We start from the raw sequence: 23,786 nt of genomic DNA on the forward strand, positions 1-23,786 counted from the left end.
CCTCGCCAGGAATACCGTACCTAATAAAAGAAACAGATAGTGTGCAAAGGAAAGCAGCAAGATTTGTGACAGGGGATTTCAGGAGAAAAAGTAGTGTATCAGAAATGTTACAGAAACTTGGGTGGGAAACTTTAAGTAACAGAAGGGAGAAAACTAGACTTATAGGGAAAATCTGTGAGAAGCTTCATTTGGAAAATAATTACATTGGCCACAAGTATAAAATTAGAAGGGATTTTAGCAGAAGCAATTGGGGTAAATTTTCATTAATTGCGAAGGACATGAAGGAGTGGAACAGTTTATGAGAGGAAGTGTTGGATCCTTTTCCAATACTGTACAATATTCAAGAAAAGAATAAACAGCAACAGAGAAAAGAAATTAAAAGTTAGAGAGCTTTCGACCTGTGCAGGATATTGTAAATAAAGAATTTTTGTGAATAAATTAATTCCATCCCCTGGTCTATGGAGATTGGACAGCCAAAGGAAGTAGGAGAGACTGCCTGTAGGGGTGAAGTACAGTGGAGACTTTGAGGGCCCTGGGAAAAGGAGTTCTGGTTAAGATGCAGCAGGTCATTATGCTGTTAGGTACCAAAATTATTTTTTTTTTTAAGCAATGTAAATTTAAATCTTATAGCAGTTGTATAGTATTATTTGAAGTAATTTACATTCTGGATATGAGTTGATTATGTTTGTAACTACAGAAGATATTATGAGTAGAATTTTGTAAATAATATAAATTTACCAAGGACAAGCTGTATGTTTAACAGAAAAATTGTTAGTGTAAATTATATAATACTGTATTTTAGGAAAATGTCTTCTTCCCTTTTTAATTTCAAATTGAGTGCTTGATAATAATGTATTTTTGCATACCATTTGCCACCGAGGTGGACACCTCATTTGCCAAAAGAGTGATTTTGATTTGAATTCCATGGTACAAAACTGAAAATCCACAGCTTAAGGAATTTCTAGAAAAGTGGCAGATCTCAAAGGTCTGCTCAAGCCATGTTTAACAATCTGCTACAATGATGCCAGTTGAAAATGATATTTTCTTTCCACTAAGTTTAAAATAATACATTTTTGTCATTAAATGGAAGTTGATGAGTTCTAGGCTATAATACCATTAATTGGGAAAGTCTTGAATCTAGAAGAACTAGAGCTCACCTGTGTGGTCTTTATAAGAGCTATATGGGAAGGGCTGCATGGAGTAGTATTAAGAATATATTGGAACCTCCCTCATACTTACTGAGAAATGATCATAAGCATAAAATTAGGGCCAGAAACCAGCATACGGACATGGGCAAGTTTTCCTTCGTAAACAGGACCATAAGGGGTTGGAATAAATTACCTGCAGCAGTCTTTGATAGATTCCTTTCCGGTATCAAGTCATTTAAGAAGAAGATTAGTGCTAGTGTAAAGTTAAAAGTGAAAGTTGTAAATTACAGACACTGAATTTGTGATTTTCTGCTTGGTTTAGATTGTGAAATTAGTAGTTTTCTTGTGGTATTCTCTTTCCAGAGAATTGCTTGTTGTACTCATGTTGTTGTTGTTGTTGTTGGGTAATTACCAATGCTTTTAACTTTACTTTATTACCACTTGTAATGTTAAGCTAGTAGTTCAGCCTATAGTATTGTAAGCCGTAGTGCTAAGTACTGGAAATACTTAAGTTGTCCATGGAATTTTATACAATGATGTTGGATTTAAAATGGTAAACTAGTAGAATTTCCTGTAATATACTTTTTTCCCTGTGGAATTGCTTGTTGTACTCCAGTTGTTGTTGTTGTTGTTGTTGGGTAGTTATGTTTTAAGTTTACTTTATTATCACTTGTAGTGTTAAGCCAGTAGTAAGCTCAACCTATAGTATTGTAAGTACTGGAAATACTTAAGTTGTGTGTGAATTTGAATATGATGATGCTGGATTCAGAAAGTTAAACTAGTAGTTTTCTTGTAACATTTTCTTTCCATGGAATTGCTTGTTGTACTCTTGTTGTTTGTTTGTTTGTTTGTTTGTTTGTTTGTTTGTTTGTTTGTTTGTTTGTTTGTTTGTTGTGTAATTATGTTCTAACCTTCCTTTATTATAACTTGTAATGTTAAGCTAGTAGTAAGCTCAACATATAGTTTTGTAAGCCATAGTGTTAAGTACTGGAAATAATTAAGTTGTTTATGATGATGCTGGATTTAGAATGTTAAACTAGTAGTATTTCTTGTCATATTTTCTTTCCATGGAGTTGCTTATAGTACTCTTGTTGTTGGTGTTGTTGTTGTTGTTGTTGTAGGGTAATTATGATTTAACTTTACTTTATTACAACTTATAATGTTAAGCTAGCAGTAAGCTCAACCTATAGTATTGTAAGCCATAGTGTTAAGCACTGGAAATACTTAAGTTGTGTGTGAAATTGTATATGATGATGCTGGATTTAGAATGTTTACCTAGCAGAATTTCCTGTAATATTTTCTTTGTTTGTTTGTTTGTTTGTTTGTTTGTTTGTTTGTTTGTTTGTTTGTTATGTTAACTTGATTATTACACTACTGTAAGTGATAACTGCCACCGGGATATTTTCCATTTGCGATGTATTTGTTATTATTAATAATAATACTAATAATAATATAATTTGTTTATTTCTTCTGATAATGTATGAAAACCTCGGTTGAGACTTTTATCAGTGGAATATTTTTTCCATAATTTATGGTGTTCATAATTGCACTGGGGACAGCTATACATGGGCTACTGTGGATGAAAGCAGTTTCTCATGGACAATATATTGCACATTTGGTAGTGGGTTTGCTTGGATAGAGGATCAAACAGCTCCTTTCCTATCGGCCTTGAAAAAGCTTGAAAAGACAAATAATGATTGTGTCGCTTAGTTTATCAACAACAGTCTCCAGAAGTATCTGAAGAGATTTAGGAAAAAAAAAAGTTTTTTCTGTTTACAAGACGATAATAATAATAATAATAATAATGTTATTGGTTTTACGCTCTACTAACTACTCTTACAGTTTTTGGAGACGCCAAGGTGCCGGAATTTAGTCCCACAGTTACTTAATCCTCAAATACATCACCAAGTTTCCTCTCTCTTTAGTTACTGCATAATACAAGTCCTGAAATGAACTTTTTTTTCAAGTGGCCTAATATCTAGGTCAATGGTCCCTGAATACGACCCGTGCCATGGCATTTCATATCATGACATAAATGATCTTGGAGATAGGTCCTCATTAAATATTAGACATATATTCTGAAATGCTAAAACAGAGAAACAATTCAGTATTTACAATAGTTTGTATAAAAGATAATAGAGCAGAGTTCACAATCATATCAGAATGAACAAAGGAAGGAACATGAAAACAAACACAAATGGCAATGCATGAAAACGTGGAGAATGTCCTTGCCCTTCTGTCTTATCTGATTTACTATACGATGTTACTGCGAGAAACACAAGAAATCTTAAGCTCATTCATATCAATTCTCAGTCTCTTGTCGACTCCTCCCACATATCTGAGTTCCGGCACATTTTTGGCAAGAGTTCGTTTGATATTATCGTAGTCAGTGAAACATTTCTTAAACCTTCAGTACCAGATTTTGCCATCTGTCTCGATGGGTATAATATTTTCCGTAACGACAGATTAAACAGAGCCGCTGGTGGTGTTGCAGTTTATTTGAAGAACAGCATAAAATGTAGTGTACTTAGTAAATCTCCTGGAGAGTACAGTAAGAAACCTGAGTACATAATCCTTGATATAGCCCTTTCAGATACTAAAATTCTTCTCGCTTGTATATATCGTCCACCAAAAGTTGGGTTCATGGATACATTCCTGAGTGATATGTATTCTCATGTGATGAATTATAAATATATATTCATTGTGAGCAATGTTAATGCTCGGTTCAGAACTGGGACATTTGAAAGCAAAAAAATATGTGATGTGCTAAACGCTTGTAACCTCGACTGCCTTCCATTCAATCCAACCTTTCATACTGCCACTTCCGATAGCACTCTCGACATAATCTCATTGAACTGCAATGAGTTGGTAGTAGAATATGGACAGGAACCAGCTGCCGGTTCTTCTGGTCATGACTTGCTGCAGGCTGTATTCACTTTATCCACGCCAAAACAAATTCCTAAAACTATTCTTGTTCGAGACTTCAGTAAATTTGACATGAACAATTTTCGTGCTGATGCTGAATTACTACCCTGAAATATGTTTTTTCAGTCTAATGACGTAGATCAAAAAGTATCTTTCTTCAACCTCTTTGTACTTTCACTCTATGACAAGCATGCGCCCCAAAAAGGAATTCTCGTAAAACACCAGTCATCACCATGGTTCAATAAGCGTATTAAGGAATTGATAAGTAAACGGGACAGAGCTAGGAATAAATTTATTAAAACAAAACTACCAGATGATTACGAGCAGTTCGGGATCTTACGTAACGAGACAAAACAAGTAATTAGGAACACTAAAGTGAAGTATACGTACAACATCTTCCGTAATTTTAAGAGCACCTCAGCTTCTTGGCGTGCTGAAAAATCTCTTGGTATTGGAGTCAGTCACTCTCTAGATAGCCAGATGCCTGTTACTCCATCTGAATTAAGTGAATATTACATGACATCAGTCTCTAACTTCAACTCTCCGAAAGTATCAGAGACTGCCAAACATTATAGTCATCTCACTCCAAGTAACAGAGATAAATTCTATTTCAAGTACGTACACCCTTCACAGGTAGAAAAAGCAGTCAGATCAATTCAAACTAAAGCTAAAGGTCCAGATAATAATCCAATATCCATGATTTCTACTTGCATGGACATATTTCTTCCTGTCCTTGCGCATTTATTTAACTTTTCTCTACAGAATGGAGTTTATCCCTCAGAGTGGAAGTGTGCCAATGTACATCCTGTGCCCAAAAAGAAGATACCAGTAGTCTGTAGTGATTTTAGGCCTATCAACATCCTCTGTGCACTTAGTAAGGCACTAGAAAAAATTGTTCATGAGCAGATATGTGAATATTTGTCTAAATACAAAATTCTAAATCCTTACCAATCTGGCTTCAAGAAGGGCCATAGTACTACTACTGCTCTTCTGAAGGTTACAGATGATATACGCGCGGCCACCGATAAGAGGCAGCTTACTATCTTATGTCTCTTTGATTTCTCTAAGGCATTTGACTCTGTTAATCATGAGTTGTTTCTTGCTAAGCTGAAGTCAATTGGTTTCTCCCAGAGTGCTCTATCATGGTTTGAATCATATCTGTCAAATAGATCAAAAAGAGTCACGTTCGTTGATGGTCGATTCTCTAGCTGGGAATCAGTAAACTGTGGCGTACCACAAGGATCAGTCCTTGGTCCTTTATGTTTTTCCATTTATATTAATGACATATCTGAAGTCTTTAAAAGCAGTACCTTTCACATCTATGCCGATGACTTACAAGCTTACTTCCACTTTTGTCCCACTAACACATTTTCTTGTATAACGCATTTTAACCATGACATCTCTCGATTGATCGAATGGAGCGCAAATCATAACCTCCAATTAAATGTGGCTAAGACCCAGCTTATTTGCATAGGTTACACAAAACTCCTGAAAACTGTTGACCTCAAATCCCTCCCAGCAATAAAAATTCTAGAGACAGATATTCATTATAGTGACACCGTTAACAATCTAGGTCTAATATTTGACAGAACCTTATCCTGGTCTGATCATACGTCAAATGTAATCCGAAAAGTTATGTCATCTATGCATATTTTGAAACGTAACGTGTCATGTACACCACCTTTCACGCAAAAACTACTTCTTCAAAGTCTTATATTTCCAATAATTGACTATGGTTCAATCATATAAAATGACTTATCTGAAACTTTGAACATAAAACTACAGAGGTTACAAAACGCATGTGTTCGTTACATTACAAATGCCAGGCGTGATAAACACATAACACCCTATTACATACAACTACAATGGTTGAAACTCCATGAATGTCGGGAAATCTCAGTAGCTAATAGGTTTACAAAAATCACCCTTCAAATTCCCCATCATCGTACCACTAAATTTAACAAATCCTTTGTTTGCACTGCATCACGTATCTTTAACGTCTTTAATCTTCACCGTTTCGCAAATAACACCAACTGTACCCAATTAAAGAAGTCCTTAACATCTATCTTTCTGGAGGAGTACGCAAGAGGCTGAGATCAGAAATTCTTGTGTCTAACAATCAGAAATATGTATATTTCAAAGAAAATTGTTTCTTTGCTTTAGCTTTATATTCTTTAGATACATGTAGCCTAAAATAACAGAAGGGCTTAATGATTTACTTTCTTACTTGTTAAATAATGTATGTTTTAATATTACTGGATTTGGTACCTGTATTTTCATTTTTTTTAAAGTTTCATGTTTAGTTTAATACTTTAATATTATAAAAATGTAGTTAGTGTGTTCACAAACCTGTATTATATTATAAGAAGATGCTACATAAAGGGGCTTTTCAGCCTCAGTGGCATGTAAATCATGATCACTAAATTCAATTCAATTCAATTCTCCCTGCACTGACCTCTCACTGTGTTCATTCTACAGGGTCTCTCTTATAAACCCAGACCGTCCAGCGGCGTTATTACTCTCCGAGACCTAGGCAGCTGTACGGGAGATGCGCACATAGTTATTGGCCTTGCAAAGAGCGTGCACGTGTTCGACCTAGCATCAATAGCCAATCTGAATCTCAGCTGTTAACAAGATGAGACCGTTATTGCTACACCGTGTTTTCGTATGTAAAACTTATTTTAAGCACGAGTCAGCTCGACGGGTATACAATGCATGTGGTGAAGTGCCCCCTTCATGACCATAGATTCAAGTAATCTTATAAATAAAGTTGTAGGGGGTCCACTGTCTGTAATTTTGTTTGTTTTGCCAATTTTTCAGATATTTATCCGTTTTAGGTCAACTCAAGACCGAATCGGTGGTTTTTACTTTTCGTGTCTGTTTGTTTGTTTGTCCGTTCCACCATCACGGCAAAACGGCTGGATAGATTTCAACCAAACTTCATATTTGGAGCATACTCACTCCAAGGAAGGTTTCTATATGCATTTCATTTTAAAATCTTTGATTAGACGGGGGGGGGTTAATAGAAAAACCGGAACGGTTTTCCTCCATTTTCTCTTTTACAATTGATTTCCTGTAAACTCTGTGGACCGTATGTGAAACATCTCTTCATTATAAACAACTTTCGTTATGTTCATAATTTACCTTACTATTAAAATGACGGAGAAATTTACTATTTTCTACGGGTATCATAGTCTGCGTGTGTGACCGACAGACCGACAACGAACCTACAGGTTACCATGGCAACGTCTCTGACTGCTTGCCAGCAGGGAAGTAACGTATTGCCATTTTCCTCATCATACCTTTAAATTCACGGTTGTTCCTTGGGTAGAAGCCAAGAGAGGGCGTCAATCGGCCATTCTGCAGAATATTGGTGGAATATCGTTGGAGTTTATAACCGTCCTCGAATAGCTTAAGTAATAACACCATTAGTCATCTTATCTGTTGACCCAAGAATGCCTGCGCCTAAATTTCTCCTCTGTTACCTCTTTCTTATATCCATAACTCACACCAGCATAATTTATTGAGAGGCATTTGATTTTCCAATACATTCACTTGGTATTTACATATTTGTCGTCATCCGGCTGTCCTCAGTTTTAATCCATTTTCTATTAATTTCAACTTTCTTTATTGAATTATTTTCTTCCTTAATTACACCGTATGTATGCGAGTGCTAATCCTGAAAGCTTGACACTCTTTCCTTTGAGGAAATATTCTAAGCTAAGCAAATGTATAACTTTCAGCCCCGGAAAATATTGAAATATGGATGCAATTTTAATGACAGTCCACACCTTCGTTTTGGGATAATTGGTGGCTAATCTGTAAGTCTTATCACAAATCAGAAAGCACAATCGCATTTCATTTTGGAGAGATCTACAACTTTGGTCCTACGACTTTTTTTAGTGTTTCTATTCCTTATACGTTAAATAGAGCTGTATTTCTCGATTTCAAGTTAATTTTGTACTTTCACACGTATATGTTAACATTAATAGGAAAGATAGAATCATGACATTCGGCACGCACATTGGTATGACCAGTGGCAATATGATAGCCAAATTTTATGATTCTATCTGTCACATGAGTATCACAAAGATAAAGTAGTATGCAAAAACTGTACAAAATTTCACACCCAATGATTCTAACTCAATCTAACCCATAAATATAGGAGATACGAGAGATGTCATGGGACCAACCATGTAGAACACTGAAAGAGGCGTCTGATGGTGAGGTTCGTTTGCAGATATGTAGCAGAGTTTCAAAGCAGTAACTCTCGAAATAAAGGTCTGCACTTCTAGAGTGTGTCTGTACATTGACTATTTTGGTGACATTTCTGTACAGTTATCCGTTTCAGGTGTAATAATGACTATCTGCATATTTTTAGCTTTGGTGTCTGTTTTTCTGTTTGTCTATAACTTGGAAACTACTGGATATATTTCCACCAAAATTCATATTTAGAATCCACCTGTCCTTGGGTAGGTTTCAGGGCAAATATTGTTTCTAAATCCATGAAATGACTGGGGGGTTTATACAAAAACGAAACCATGATTTTGCACTCCCACAAAATATACACAACCAAACTTAATAGAAATCTACCTGCCTTAATGGAAATTAATTTTTAAACCTTTTTTCTCATGTGCATCATTTCGGTAAGAGGATTTATAAGGGAGATATCATTAACCGGACTTAACTTAAGAACGGGCGCGTGTTGAGCGTATTTCTTACAACTTGAAAACTATTGAAGATATTTGAACCAAACTTTATATTTAGCATCCACCTTTCCAAAGGTAGATTTTAAAGGTCAATAACATTTCCTGTTCCTGGAATGGACTGGCGGTTTATAGGGAACCGAAATGGTGAATTTTTTCTTCCACAATATATACAGTACATGACCAACCTGACTGGAAATCGACCAAATTTGTTGGAAATCCATTTCTAAAACTTTTTTTCATGTGTATTTTTTCAACAGAAAGATTAATAAGGGAGATATCATGAATGGTCGGTTTTGCAGGGTAAGTCCTGCAGACATAGACCAAAAGGTGTTATACGTGGAGCAGATTCCTTATCTATTTATATAAGTAAAATCCTAACGACTGTGTGCCTGTACATTGACTATTTTGGCAAAATGTTTGCACAGCTATGCGTTTAAGGGGTAATAATAACAACCATCTGCATAATTTTTTGGTTTAGTTTCCTGAAAGTCCTCCTTGCCCAAAATCCACATTGCGGCATAATCTGCCAGACGAACAAGAAAACAGAAATTTGGCAAAATTATACGTTTTAGCCTGTAATGGACAGAACATTTTCAAGAGCTTTTAAATTTTTCACTTTTTCCCCTGAAGGATATTGAAATATGGAGGCAATTTTAATGATGGTGCAGATCTTCGTGAAGTCCTATCACATAAGGGAAGGCACAATCTCCGTTCAATTTGGAGTGATCTACAACCTTGGTCTTATGACTTTTTGTTGTATCTGTATCCCTTTTACGTTTGATTTTTGTCTATTTCTCGATGTTAAGTAAATTTGGATTTTTCACATGCATAATTCATACTTTCAATCACTTATAAGAAAGACAGAATCATCAAACCCTACACGAAAATTGGTCCACCCAGTAGCCATATGTGAGCCAAATGCTATGTATGTAGCTGTCACATAATTATCTGAAAAGTAATGTAATGTGAGATAATCTTACAAAAATTTTACCCTATTCAACGTTTCTAACTCAATCTGACCCATGAATAGATCAGATATCATACGACCAGTCATTTAGGCCGCTAAATCTGATGTCTTATGGTACAATCCTTTGTCGATATGACGTACCATTTAGCAGCAGTAAATCTGTAAATGAAGGTCTACAATATTTTAAGCATGCATATACTTTCGTATGTCGATCTATATATATTCACTGATGTTGTCTTGTAGCGATCGAGAAAGGTTGGTCTGCTATTGTAATCAGTACTCCCCACACCAACTTTGACTGGCAGGAGGAATGGGGTCCTTCTCCAACACCTGTGTAACTGGCATTAGTAAGGAAGGCCTACCATTGTAGTGAATAATTCACTTCTCGATTTGACTTGCAGAAGGCAAGGGAACATGCACTGTTGTTTAAAAGTCCCCATACCCGATTGTGTTTGGCTGTAGGCAAGGGTACCTGCCCTTATAAACAAATGTATCCATCTAAAATGTGACTGGTATTAGGCATAGTGGCCTGCTATTTTGATGGAAACTCACCAACTTGGTGTGACTGGTAGTAAGCTGGCTGGCTGTAAGAAAAGGGGCCTGTCATTATAATTATAACTGCACAACTCAATTTCGACTGGTAGTAGGGAAGTTGCCAAACATTCTAATGAAAACTGTAATCTGTCTGGAAGTAGGAAAGGTGGCCTGCCATTGTAACGAAAACTCCCAAATCGATTGTGACCACGCAGTAGGCGAAGGGGCCTGCAATTATAATGAAAACTTCCCAACTCGATTGTGAATGGCAGTAGGCAAGTGAGCCTGCCATTATCATCACAAATCCATAACAAGCACTTTACATTAGAAACACCGTATTGGGAACCTCCCTATGCTGTTTCTCGGATAACGCTAAGAGACATGCCATTTTAAACTGTACGTACAGTATTTACTTCGATATTCGAATACAATGTAGAATACCGTAGCGAAGCACGGGTACATTTGCTAGTTGTAAATAAATTTGAAATCAGCGGCTCAGTGCTCAATAAAAACCATGCACACACACGGACAGTTTTAACAGAGGAAAAGCTAGATGACATTGGTGAGAATCTTGAAAGGTCACCGAATAAATCACTCACAAAATTAGCACAAGTACAGGTTTCGGTTTCTTCTGCACACAGAGCTACAAAGCTGTTGCACATCAAACCGTACAGGTTTACACAGGCCCACTGTTTAAAACCTACTGATCCAGCCACAAGAGTGAGATATTGTGAGTGGTATCTTCAATCATTGATGACCCACAGCTTGTGTTCTTTTCAGATGAGGCCTGGTTTCATCTTAATGGTCATGTAAACAGTCATAACTCACGCTCTTGGTGTGCAGAAAATCCTAATGGTGTTCATGAAGTCCCTCAGTATGAAGGATGACACTTCCAGAATCTTTTATAAGGTAAGATTTCATATAAGATTGTATACATGCTTAAAGCAGGGCAGTCGTGGACGATAAAAGTTGGGCTGAGGCAGCTGCTGTAGCGTAGAGTACAAACATCGTGCGCTCAGTCCGGGTTTATAACTGAGACCCTGTATTATGTGTTCGTTTTCATATTCCTTTCTCTACACAACTTGATTTAACACCTGTTTGTTCCTTTCCAATACTGAGTGTGAACAAAGTTATGAATTAGCTGCTTATATACAGCATGCAGCCATTAGTGATGGTCACAAACACACGCTAATTCATAATGAAAAATTCCAAAAGTCAAAGTTAAGAATACAAAAGGCAATAGATTCAAACTAACATAAAGTGGAATTAAACAAAATTATTTAAGGCGATGCGCTACATGATCGCATCATCACGCACAGTACTATAAATAAAAAACTGTTCGAGTAGAAGATACGAGAAAGTGGGCAGTATGGACAGTTTGTTCTTGTCTTTCTTCTACATGTACTTTACTCCTCTTGCATATTCATGTTTTTGTCTTCCATTAGGTCTTTTCTTTCCTCTTCACAATACATCATCCTTTGTATTCTTTTCTCACTCCTTATCCTTGCGTGTTACTACTACTGAATCTGTTATACCATGTGCGGGTTCTTCCTTGTTTCTATCACTTAATTACCAGTATTCCTCTAAAACCAAACCCCATGGCGCAACAGCCCCAAAGGGCCTTGGCCTACTAAGCGACCGATGCGCAGCCCAAAGACCTGCGGATTATGAGGTGTTGTGTGCTCAGCACACGACAAATCCTCTCGGCCGTTATTCTTGGCTTTCTAGACCCGGGCCGCCATTTCACCATCAGTTAGCTCCTCAACTGTAATCACGTAGGCTGAGTGGACCTGGAACCAGCCTTCAGATCCAGGTAAAAATCCCTGACTTGGCCGGGAATCGAAGCCAGGGCCTCCGGGTAAGAGGCAGGCACGCTACCCCTACACTGCGGGGCCGGCCAGTATTCCCCTACCTGTCCAATTTTGTTACTCCAACCTCCGCAATCATTTTATTCCACAGGTTTGCATTCTACTTGTGTTTCTTCATTACCTAGGTCTTGGATGTATAGGTCAATATTAGTATACAGAATGTCTTAAGACAATATGTCTCTCCCAGGCATTTCTATACCACTCACCTGTTAAAAAATAAGCAAATACGCAAGGAATATCAGTATTTTAGGTTTTTTTCTTTTTTTTTTTTTGTTAGTTGCTTTACGTCGCACCAACACAGATAGGTCTTATGGCGACGATGGGACAGGAAAGGCCTAGGAATGGGAAGGAAGCGGCCGTGGTCTTAATTAAGGTACAGCCCCAGTATTTGCCTGGTGTGAAAATGGGAAACCACGGTAAACCATCTTCAGGGCTGCCGACAGTGGGGTTCGAACCCACTATCTCCCGGATGCGAGCTCACAGCTGCACGCTCCTAACCGCACGGCCAACTCACCTGGTAGTTTATTTATTAATGTCCTTTCTGTATTTCCTGTTTTCCTTGATCACATAACAAATAAGTGAAACATTTTATTCTCACTATTTCATTCATATGTTACTCCAATATCTAGCCTATTCTTCTTGCAATTACTTGACTCTTTTTTAGAGATAATTTAACTTTCTATTAAAGTGTTTCATCACATGCATCCAGTTGTTCTTGTACCTCACCTCACTGCATCAATCATAGTTAAAATCAATAAAACGAAATCTAAAAGTTACAAGCTAAAATTTGCCATCTGTTTCAATCATCATTCAAAATGTTTACAGAACCAGCCACCATCCATATAATAAGGTACTGTATATTCGCAGGAGCTTCAGAGAAATACCTAGGACAGATGAACAGATGATTATGTACACAGTTTAATGAAATAAATGATGGAACTTATTGATAGAACTTCAAATTTTCTCAAACAACAATCCAAATCTTTATGTTCTCTGAGATGATATGTTTTGTCTATAAGGATTTGTCAGAAGACACAACTGGTCCATTTAATATGTTCAAATCACCTCAGTCTATTTTTAATTTCATCAATCTATGAATATATTCTTTTTATGTTTTTATTTCACACACTCTTTTCTTACCTTCTGTTACCTACGTCAAAGAAGTTTAAATTCTGCTGTCTTACATCTTTGTAAATGACCAGGTCCTAGCTGCATTTTTATAACAGGTATGTAATATGCCTTGTACCTTAATTCTACTTTTCATTAGTATATCTCCGTTGCATTTTAGATTCTGTATTCTGTGACAAAAAATATTCCTACATATTTTCCCACTGATTTTCATAAAGTATAAGAGTTCTAGACAACTAACCTGTATATCATTAAACCATACGAGATACTACTTATTCAAATTATGGTTGCATTTGGGAGAGGCAACACTACGTTTATCACAGCAGACTGAGCAGCGGGCACGTTAGTGGACCCAAATACAATCATCACATGAGTCTCGCATTACCAACAGGACTAGGTGAATTTTAGAGAAGAATGTGTAAGTGGTACAAATCCATAAAACTGAACAAACAACACAACAAATATAAATCCATGGAATGTTAGATTGAAAGAAACTAATGAACTTCTTACAAAATTCTACGAAACTATTTTAATCCTCCTAGTCAATACTATATATTTTACGTCCAATTAAGACGAAACTTCACACATAAATAGACATGTTTCGACCTGGCATTGGGTCATCCTCAGTAAGACTTGTAAAATGAATTAAAAACATAGGAAACACACAAAATATAATGTTAGTTAAAAAGTTTTTTTTTTAACATGATGAGAGTTAAAAACTGTGAAATATTGATCGTTAAAACAGTCTTGAGCTGGAGGTCTTTCTGTTTCAATGTTTTTGTTGTCCCTCAACTAGTATCTGTATACTGTCGGCTTAGTTGTTGTGTTCCAACATGGGCTGATATACATAAGCATTACTGAAGTTGAACCATCTAATTTTTTGTGTTATGTGGCCCGCTTGTATCACCCATGTTCTCTGACTACGGAGTCCAGCTCTCGATTGACTTGCTCCCGCAGTCGAGACACAAGAACTAACTAACATTTCATTTTGTGTGTTTCCTATGTTTTTAATTAATTTTACATGTCTTACTGCGGATGTGTGAAGTTTCATCTTAACTGGATGTAAAATATATAGTATGGACTAGGAGGATTAAATTGTTTTGTACAATTTTGTACGAAGTTCAACCATCAATATGGATTTAACATAAGATTCATAGTCTGTAATAAAAAAACTAATGAATCAACAAAGATTAACTAAGCAGTCATATAATTAGCAGGCTACTGTACCTGGTGACAGACCTGGATGACAGAGCACTGACAGTAAACAAGCAGTGTAAGCATATTTAAACATGCAATAATAATAATAATAATAATAATAATAATAATAATAATAATAATAATAATAATAATAACAATATAACAATAACAATAATAAAAAATTTCCTTTTCATGAATAAGTATGTTCACTTAGTTTTTACGTTTAGAATTTTTTCATGCATTGCAATTATAGATACAGGGTGATCAAACATGCTTTACTCTGGTGCATGGTGTTTTTACTATGGGCCAGCACGTACTCGTTTGTCGCGTGCAAGTCGAGATCAGTGGCAGGAAAGTAAACCATACAACCGTACCACAAATAATTTTCAGAAGTTAATTATGAAAGAGCTGTTGAAGCTGCTTCATTCTCCACACAGTTTTGACACTTCATTAGGAAATTATTCATAACTGGTTGTAGTTCATGTTGAGGGACCCCAGCAATTTCCTGATGAATATTATGTTTCAGTTCTTGTATGGTGTGCAGGTTCATCATGTACATGGCATTTTTTAATTTATCCCAGAGATAAAAATTGCAAGCAGATAAATCAGGAGACCGAGGAGGCCATAAATCTCTAATAATAACTCTGTTCTGTGGAAATACTTTGTGAATCCCATGGAATTATTTGCAGTGTGAGCAGTGGCAGAGTCCTGTTGAAAAAGTGCATAATCACGCTCCCTGATGGTTAATTCTCTGGAAAAGGGTGTTAGAATATAAGTAACAGACTCAACCATATTCTCAAAAGAATTTGGTCCTATAATTCTTTCACCATGGGTGGCACACCACACACTGATTTTTGTGTCATAGAGAGACACTTCATGTACAAAGTCAGGTTTAACAACAGTCCAGAAAGGACTGTTTTGTGAACACACATAACCATGGAGGTGGAACCAGATAAAGATTACTGCATTTACTCACCTATAAAAAAAAAACAAAAAAAACACACACGCACACACACACACACACACACACACACACACCCCTGTGATGGCATACCAGCCATCCCCTCGTACGAAAAACACTGTGTGCACCAGAGTAAAACATATATGATCAGTTGTATTATTCTGCTTTTCAAAACTACAAATAATACTGTTGTGTTGCCATGTCTTGCAAGTTCTCATAAAAGTAAAAGTTTTAAAACTTTATATCACTAGTATTGCACAGTCTGTAGTTCAAGGTGAAGCTGTTAGGTCATGTGCTCAAGATCAGTAATCAATAGTAAATTTAGTGGGTGGACCTGTTTAAAAACAGTGGATGGTGATGGACGAGGAGTGGTGGAAAGGTAGTAAAATGGTAAAGAATCATACATATTACTTGCCCCAACCCAGTTATATCTGGATAAAGAATGATTTCAATTATTAGTAATTGCCTGTAAAATTGTGAAACTTTGGTATTACCATGATTTTTCACAACTCTGAAAATTCTCAAGCAGAAATATCATGCATTTTTCCTCTGTTTCCTAAACAGTCAGTCAGTAAAATTATATAAGTCTTTAAATTGATGCTTTCACAGCCCAGAATTTTAGACATGGTATTCTTCTGGATTCATGCCATATGAAATTATATAAACTGCAACATGGTCAGTTGTGGTTCACTTATGAGGAAAAGGATCAAAGTAAGAATCTTCCTGGAACTTGTCTTGTTCCACACGGTATAAACCCAAAATTGCACCATGTCTAAACAAGTCTTGCTTTTAAATAAAGCCTTTCATGCCAATTTAATAGATGATTAATAGAGTACGGGGATGGTTCATTAGCAAACATGAGTATAAGAGAACAAGCAACTTTACCTCACACATGAATGGCTTCTCCCCTGTGTGGATACGCAAGTGAGTGGTCAGGTATGACTTGCTGACAAATAGTTTGTTGCAGACCGAGCAGGGGAACTGCTTGTTATCTGTCCCAGAGTGAACACGCTGGTGAGACTTACACAAGCCCTTGGTAATAAATCTTCGTCCACATGTCTCACATAGGTATGGTTTCACTCCCAGATGACGATTCTGGTGATCCAGCAAGGACTGCTTTGTCTTGAAATTACGTCCACATGTAGTACAGGGATACGGCTTCAGGTCACTGTGTACCCGCTGGTGAACAATAAGATATGACTTACACTGGAAGCCTTTTCCACAGGTACTGCATGCATATTCATACTGTCCAGTATGTTTGGCCTCATGCTGGGCAAGTCCAATTTTAGATCTGAATGCTTTAGTGCATGTCGAACACTTGAACGGCTTCTCTCCTGTGTGCTTCCTCATATGCTCCGTTAGTTTGTAATTTGTCCTATACTGCTTACCACATTCTGGACACACTTTGGGTTCCCACTTCTTTCTACGTGATGCTGATGATGATGACGTAGTTGATGATGGATGTTTTGCTACTCTAACTTCCTCTGGGGGTGACGACTTAATAACAATCTTACAGGGATGTACATCCTTAAGATGAGCCTTTAATGTGTCCTCATTGGTAAAAAGAACACCACACACATTACATTTACTACAATGGCTCTCATAATGAGCTTGAAATTCCTCGCCTTTTAAGACAGTCTTTCCACATAAATTGCAAAAGAACCACGAGTTCTGATCTTCAACTTGACCCGTTTGTGTACAAGATAGCATCAGCAAGCCATTGGCAGCAGGATTCATAAAACTTGCTGAGCCATCTTCTGAAATCACAGGCAGGTCACAGTTTTCTCTCCTGTAAACAAAATATATTCACATTAAGAAATGAACAGAGCAAAATATTTTATTCTTGCACCCAATGGTCATCCAATTAGCAATTACTATATTGAATGTGAATAATCATGGGAATATACCAAGAATGTTACTGGAAGAAGAATGGGAAAGACAGAACACTGGAATTCTAAATGCTAAGAATAATGTTTTCAGCAAAATTTTTCAGGTGAATACAGTAAAAGCTAAGGAAATATAAAGAAAATCTAACCTGGTATTTGGAAAGGAAAAGAAGAAATAGATGCAAAAGCATATGGATACTGTTTATTGGAAGAAGACAGCAAAGGGAATATGATGTTTTGTCAAGGACAAACAAAAAAGGGAAAAATAAGAATGAGGAAATAAATAGTAGTCCTGTAAGTTATAGAAAAGTACTGAAGACTAAAGAAATTATAAGAGATAAGGAAAGTGTATATTGAGAATCTCCCTAGCGCAAAAAGACACCAGAAATGATAAGGAAGATTTTGAAGATCTTGAGGACTACACAAGCCATGAAAGAATGGAAGACATTAAGTGGAATGATTAAAGGAGAACTGAACTGAAAATATGACAGTATCCATTAAACATATGATAAACAGAAGAGAAAAATAAAAGATGAATGGCAAAATCCAGAAATATTTCCAATAATTAGAAAGGGCAAAATACAACTTTTTCGCATTGCGTAGCTCTCTGTGTGACGTCACATTGCTAGGAGATGTAGAACTCAGTAACGCAGCTGTGTAAACACGAGACTGAGTCACGCACTGCAAGGTCATCAACACGGTAGTATCCGATCATAATATTAACAATCTTTGTTCTGCAAGGTCACCAACACGGTAGTATCAGATCACAATATTAACAATCTTTGTTCTAAGTTAGTTTGTATTTCTTAAAATTAAACAACATAGTTAATAATTATTATAGAAGTATTAATTAAGGCCCCTCCATGGTGCAAGCAGCAAAACGTTGGTCCCGTTGCTGCTCTGGCAGTTGAAACACCGGCCATGTGAGAACTGTGCTGGACAAAGCTTTTTTTTTTTCCCCTCACTATTTATAAAGAGTGGCAAGCCCCGTGGTGTAAGGGTAGCATGCCTGCCTCTTACTCGGAGACCCCAGGTTCGATTCCCGGCCAAGCCAGGGATTTTTACCTGGATCTGAGGGCTGGTTTGAGGTCCACTCAGCCTATGTGATTACAATTGAGGAGCTGATGACGGCCCCGGTCTTGAGAGCCAAGAATAACGGCTGAATGGATTCGTCGTGCTGACCACATGACACCTTGTAATCTACAGACCTTCGGGCTGAGCAGCGGTCGCTTGATAGGCCAAGGCCCTTCAAGGGCTGTTGCGGCATGGGGTTTGGTTTGGTTTATAAAGAATCATAGTTATCCTTCACTTTAATCAGTATTCTTTCCATTAAGCAACTGCCAACTGGTTACTCCACTTGTAGTGCTAATCGAGAGAAATTTCTTTTAACTTCACTTGTACTTGGTTTTAATTTTATCAGAGACTCCATGCTTTTAGAATGTCACTTCTGTCTGTTATTCCTGGAATCACAAATTTTTCAGATTTATTATGAGGCATGTCAGATAAGATTTTATCAAACAATTATTGGCACCATAACATAGATGACCTTGTGTACCTTTTCTTTTATTAAATCAATTCACTAAATGCCTTTGAAAATTGTATGGCACCTCTTACAATTTCCCTGTTGTAACACTATTGTCAAGTATAGCTGCCTTATGGATATTCTTTGAAAAGGGAATATATTTCAACCTTTCATTGTGGTATGACTTGAGGCTGTTTGTGTGATAAAAATGATTAAGGCATTCCAAGTTACCCAAAGAATCGTTTGTTCATAATGATTTCCAACAGTATTCTATGTTCCTGAGAATTCTTTTCCACCTATACCGTAGTTTAATTTTATTTATTTATTTTGTTTTTCACTACTTAGTTCTTTATACTGACAAGAATGACATTTTTCATCTGCTCCCCAACAGTGGACATTGCTTAAATGCTGAAGAACTAAAATAAGCTTTTCTTTCAGGAGTTCACTATCTCACTCACAGTAGCAGAAGACCATCATAGATTATTATATAATGACCGTTACCATTCATGCAGTATGGACCTTTTACCAGAGCTAATACTGATCTTCTACATAAAAGATTTTGCTATATGCCTGCCATTAAGAGATGAGAATTTCATATTGTTCCGTACTGAAGTGAGTTCACTAATAAATTAAAAGGAAGTATAAAATGGTTCAACCTTTCAATACTATTAAAAGAGGAAATGTAAGTTTACATTCCTATTTAATTAAAATTGGTACCGGTTTCGACCAGTATGTTTGGTCATCATCAGCTGATCACAAGTAAGTGTACAACAATGCACAGATAAATAAATTGTGAAGTATAATGATTTCTGTAGGTTGCTGATAGTGAAGCACTAAAATTTTTAGGGAGTACTGTGCAATGAAATATAGTCAATCACAAATAAGATGCACAGGTAAAAATATGAAGTTTAGATGATACTGTCAGATGCAGTTTATGAAGCACTATAACACAATGTTATGAAAAAAGTTTAAAAAGTTTATAAGGCACTGTATAATTTTAAGGATCAGCACTGCATGTCAATCATGAAGTAGTCAAGGATCAAGAACGTTAGTAAGATGTAAGCGTTAGAGAGCACTGTATGGGAAGAAGTCCAGAATCAAATACGTATCCAAATATAGCACCGAGCAAATTCTTGAAGAATTCAATTGCAGTTTATGAGGCACTGTATAATTTTAGGGAATAGCACTGCCCATCAATAGATCCAAAAATTATGAAGAAGGCGCCGATCAGATACGCAAATGTACACGGGGCAACTTCCTGAAGAGTAGATAGTCACTGTGCTTCTAAAAGTCTCTTAAGTTAGATATGTTAGAGAGCACTGTATGTGAAGATAGATGTGTTAGAGAGCACTGTGTGTGAAGAAGTCCAGAATCTTCACACACAGTGCTCTCTAACACATCTAACTTAAGAGACTTTTAGAAGCACAGTGTGTTCAGGAACTTGCCCCGTTGTACATTTGAGTATTTGATCAGTGACTTCATAATTTATGGATCTATCACGGGCAGTGCTATTCTCTAAAATTATATAGTGCCTCATAAACTGCAATTGAATTCTTCAAGAATTTGCTCAGTACTATATTTGGATACGTATTTGATTCTGGACTTCTTCCCATACAGTGCTCTCTGACACGTCTTACGTTCTTGACGCATGACTTCTTCATGATTGACATGCAGTGCTGATCCTTAAAATTATACAGTGCCTTATAAACTGCAACTGATAAATATGTATTTGATTTTAGACTTTTTTGTAACATTGTGTTATAGTGCTTCATAAACTGCATCTGACAGTATCATTTAAACTTCATATTTTTACCTGTGCATCTTATTTGTGACTGACTATATTTCAATACACAGTACTCCCTAAAGATTTTAGTGCTTCACTATCAGCAACCTACAGAATTCTTTATACTTTGCAATTTATTTATCTGTGCATCGTTTTACACTTACTTGTGATCAGCTGATGATGACCAAAAATACTGGTCAAAACCGGTACCAATTTTAATTAAATAGGAATGTAAACTTACATTTCTTATTTTAATAGTATTGAAAGGTTGAACCATTTTATACTTTCTTTTAACTTGTTATATGCTTGCCATACATCATCATCATCATCACATTCATGAAATACTTTTTAACTTCATTTTCATGTGTGATCTGGTTTCTGAAAACCGATCTGACAAAAATAATATATGGTTAATTTTTCAACCACCAAGTTCAAGATTTTTTCACAAGCCACTCTTTCAAATTCACCATTCGCTATTCCTCTTTGTACAATAATAAAATCCAACATTTTGTTTGTCTTCATATTCATGATAGATTAAATTACATAACTTGCAGAGAAACTGGGTGAATCATACTGTCTGTCACCTGATATACACAAATTATCTTCTTAATAATAATGTTATTGTTTTTATGTCCCACTAACTACTTTTCCCGGTTTTCGGAGACACTGTGGTGCCAAAATTTTTTCCTGCAGGAGTTCTTTTACGTGCCAGTAAATCTACAGACATGAGGCTGACATATTTTAATACCTTCAAATACCACCAGACTGAGCCAGGATCAAATCTGCCAAGTTGGGGTCAGCAGGCAAGCGCCTCAACCGTCTGAGCCACTCAGCCCAGCCATTTTCTTCTTTCAGAGCAGTCTCATAATTTAATTGTTTTTTCAGAAGCCAAGAACGATATACTGTAAGGTAAAGGAGATTTTTCACAAGCTTATAAAAGTATGACTCTAAAAATAGCACATTTAACAAGCTCGTAAAACCTTTGATTAAGATGAAGTTCAATCCGCACAACTGTGTACCCAATACAATAGAAATATTGGGTTCAAAACAGGATTTATGACCTGTAGATGCCCAGGTAAAAACATGTAATTTGTTGTTTGTTGTTTAAAGGGGCCTAACAGCTAGGCCATCGGCCCTAAAAACATGTCCATTCATACAATGTGTTTTTACAATATTGTAGGCTCCTTTATTTCCTGTGATAGTCTTACACATCAAAGCACTGCAGATATGACATAAATTTTAAAAAATGAAAGCAAAGCTCTAATAGATACAAATAGTGTAGTAAATGTTAACCCTTTCATATGGATGTTATGTTCATCATCATCATCATCATCATCATCATCATCATCATCATCATCATCATCATCATCATCATCATCACGACCACCACCAACATCATTATTATTTTCTTCTGAAAAATATTACTCTGGGTCTTCGTCTAAGAATGATAATTCCATATCCACATCTAAGTCAACTTCTTTCGTGCATAGCTAACTATTTGATGCCTGTAAGTTTCAGGTCCTAATTCACACTGAACATAGGCATGTCCCATTTGCTATGTCTAGCCTCTCCTGGACTTCTTTTCATTGTTACTGCAGTTTAATAACTCAGAAACCAAATTCTTTCTGGAATGAAGATTCTGTTGTTTGTTAGGAGATTTGTTTCCTGCCTAGTCCTAAATATTTTGAAGGAATTTAGTTTTCTCTGAGCCTAAGATATCTTAAATTTTTCCTTTGGTAGTAATAGAGCTTTTAACATGTTTTATTCTTGAAATAATTTTCAATGAAATGCTGACCACAAACAACAGCATTTTTTGTTGGAACAAATAGTTTCCTTTTTGTACAATTAACGTATATTTTATGCATTTTGGGAATTTCTCTCTCTTGGGAAAATATAATCCTACGTGGGAATGAACACCCCTGTTATTAGAACATCCAAAAACAGAACATGCTGGCATATTTACATTTTACAATAATACAAAGAATACCCAGGGTCAATGCGTTGAAAATATGGCACAAAAAATGACTCGGCACCGAACTCTCACCAAGGCCAAGCATTATAGCAAACTGCAGTAGTTACTGATTGGGAATTCATGCGCTAGCACTGTGGGGTCATCACACCCTGAGCACAAATATTTCTCTTGGCACTTCCTAGAAAACGGCTTTGCTTAGAAATGTGCACAAACCAGTGTTGTAATCAGAAGAGTTTGAACTAACATATATAAAAGATCATTTTTAGTTCAGTTCTCATTTAAGACAATACATGTGGAGGATGAAGAATGACAAAGCTTCAGCTTTGATGAGGTGACAGTGGGTATGCTGAGAGCAGCATGAATAATGCTGATACAGTGGCTATATAGAGAGACGAGAGCAGGTTGGAAAGGGGGAAAGGTCCCAAATTGTCTGCTATAATTCTGTTAATACAAAATTCTTATAGTTCTACCCTCATAATAATTTTTAACTTTGTCCAACATCATCACTAATAGTTTCAACATCTTACAAAATAAAAAAGATCAGATCAGAATTTCCCATCATCTTTACACTTTTACTGTTTCAAAAATCACTGCATGTCCATCAAATTTGTATTATATGGACTTGGTATACGTCTTGCTGTTAAAAAGAGAACCACTCTTTTACCATGTTATTTCCCATCTATGACCTTGATGTTGCTTTCAGCCACAGCATTTCATCCTTAATCAGTCTTCTGGTACCTACAGTCCTGTAACACACGGAGTCTGCATCAGATGAGTTTTGGTTCTACAAAAGAGAGTAGATCGCCAGTCAACCAAACATCAGAGTTTATAGGTACTGTGCCTGAATCTACATGATGCACATAGCCAGTACAAATATTTATGGCAGTCTAAGTATAGAAATACCTACCATTTATAGTAGACAATTTTCAGGCAATTATTGGACATAGAACATGGTGTCCTTTCAGCTAGCATAAATAACAGTTTTGCATCTGCAAATTATGTAATGACCATGTGGTTTTCTAAATCTCACTCTTTCAACATTATATTATGTACAGTACGGTACTGAAATATTTTATCATCTTAAATAATCTCCTAACTGTTTTTACAAAGGATAAAAATCTACCACAACCTCTAAAACAATTTTATTAACCCTCAATCGGGCGCGCTCTTCCGACGAACACTCTCA

The 23,786-nt window shown here is 36.4% G+C and overlaps 1 protein-coding gene across 1 annotated transcript in view; it reads right to left on the bottom strand.

Annotated features, from left to right (window-relative positions):
- LOC136858608 (zinc finger protein 260) overlaps positions 1–23,786 on the bottom strand; it is a 225,187-nt gene that overhangs the window by 38,168 nt on the left and 163,233 nt on the right. Inside the window, exon 4 of the mRNA XM_067138297.2 lies at positions 16,323–17,226. Within this exon, the coding sequence (XP_066994398.2) occupies positions 16,323–17,226 (904 nt within the window). The remainder of the gene's footprint in view (positions 1–16,322; positions 17,227–23,786) is intronic.

The sequence above is a fragment of the Anabrus simplex genome, chromosome 1 (genome assembly GCF_040414725.1).
Source record: "Anabrus simplex isolate iqAnaSimp1 chromosome 1, ASM4041472v1, whole genome shotgun sequence".
NCBI lineage: Eukaryota > Metazoa > Arthropoda > Insecta > Orthoptera > Tettigoniidae > Anabrus > Anabrus simplex.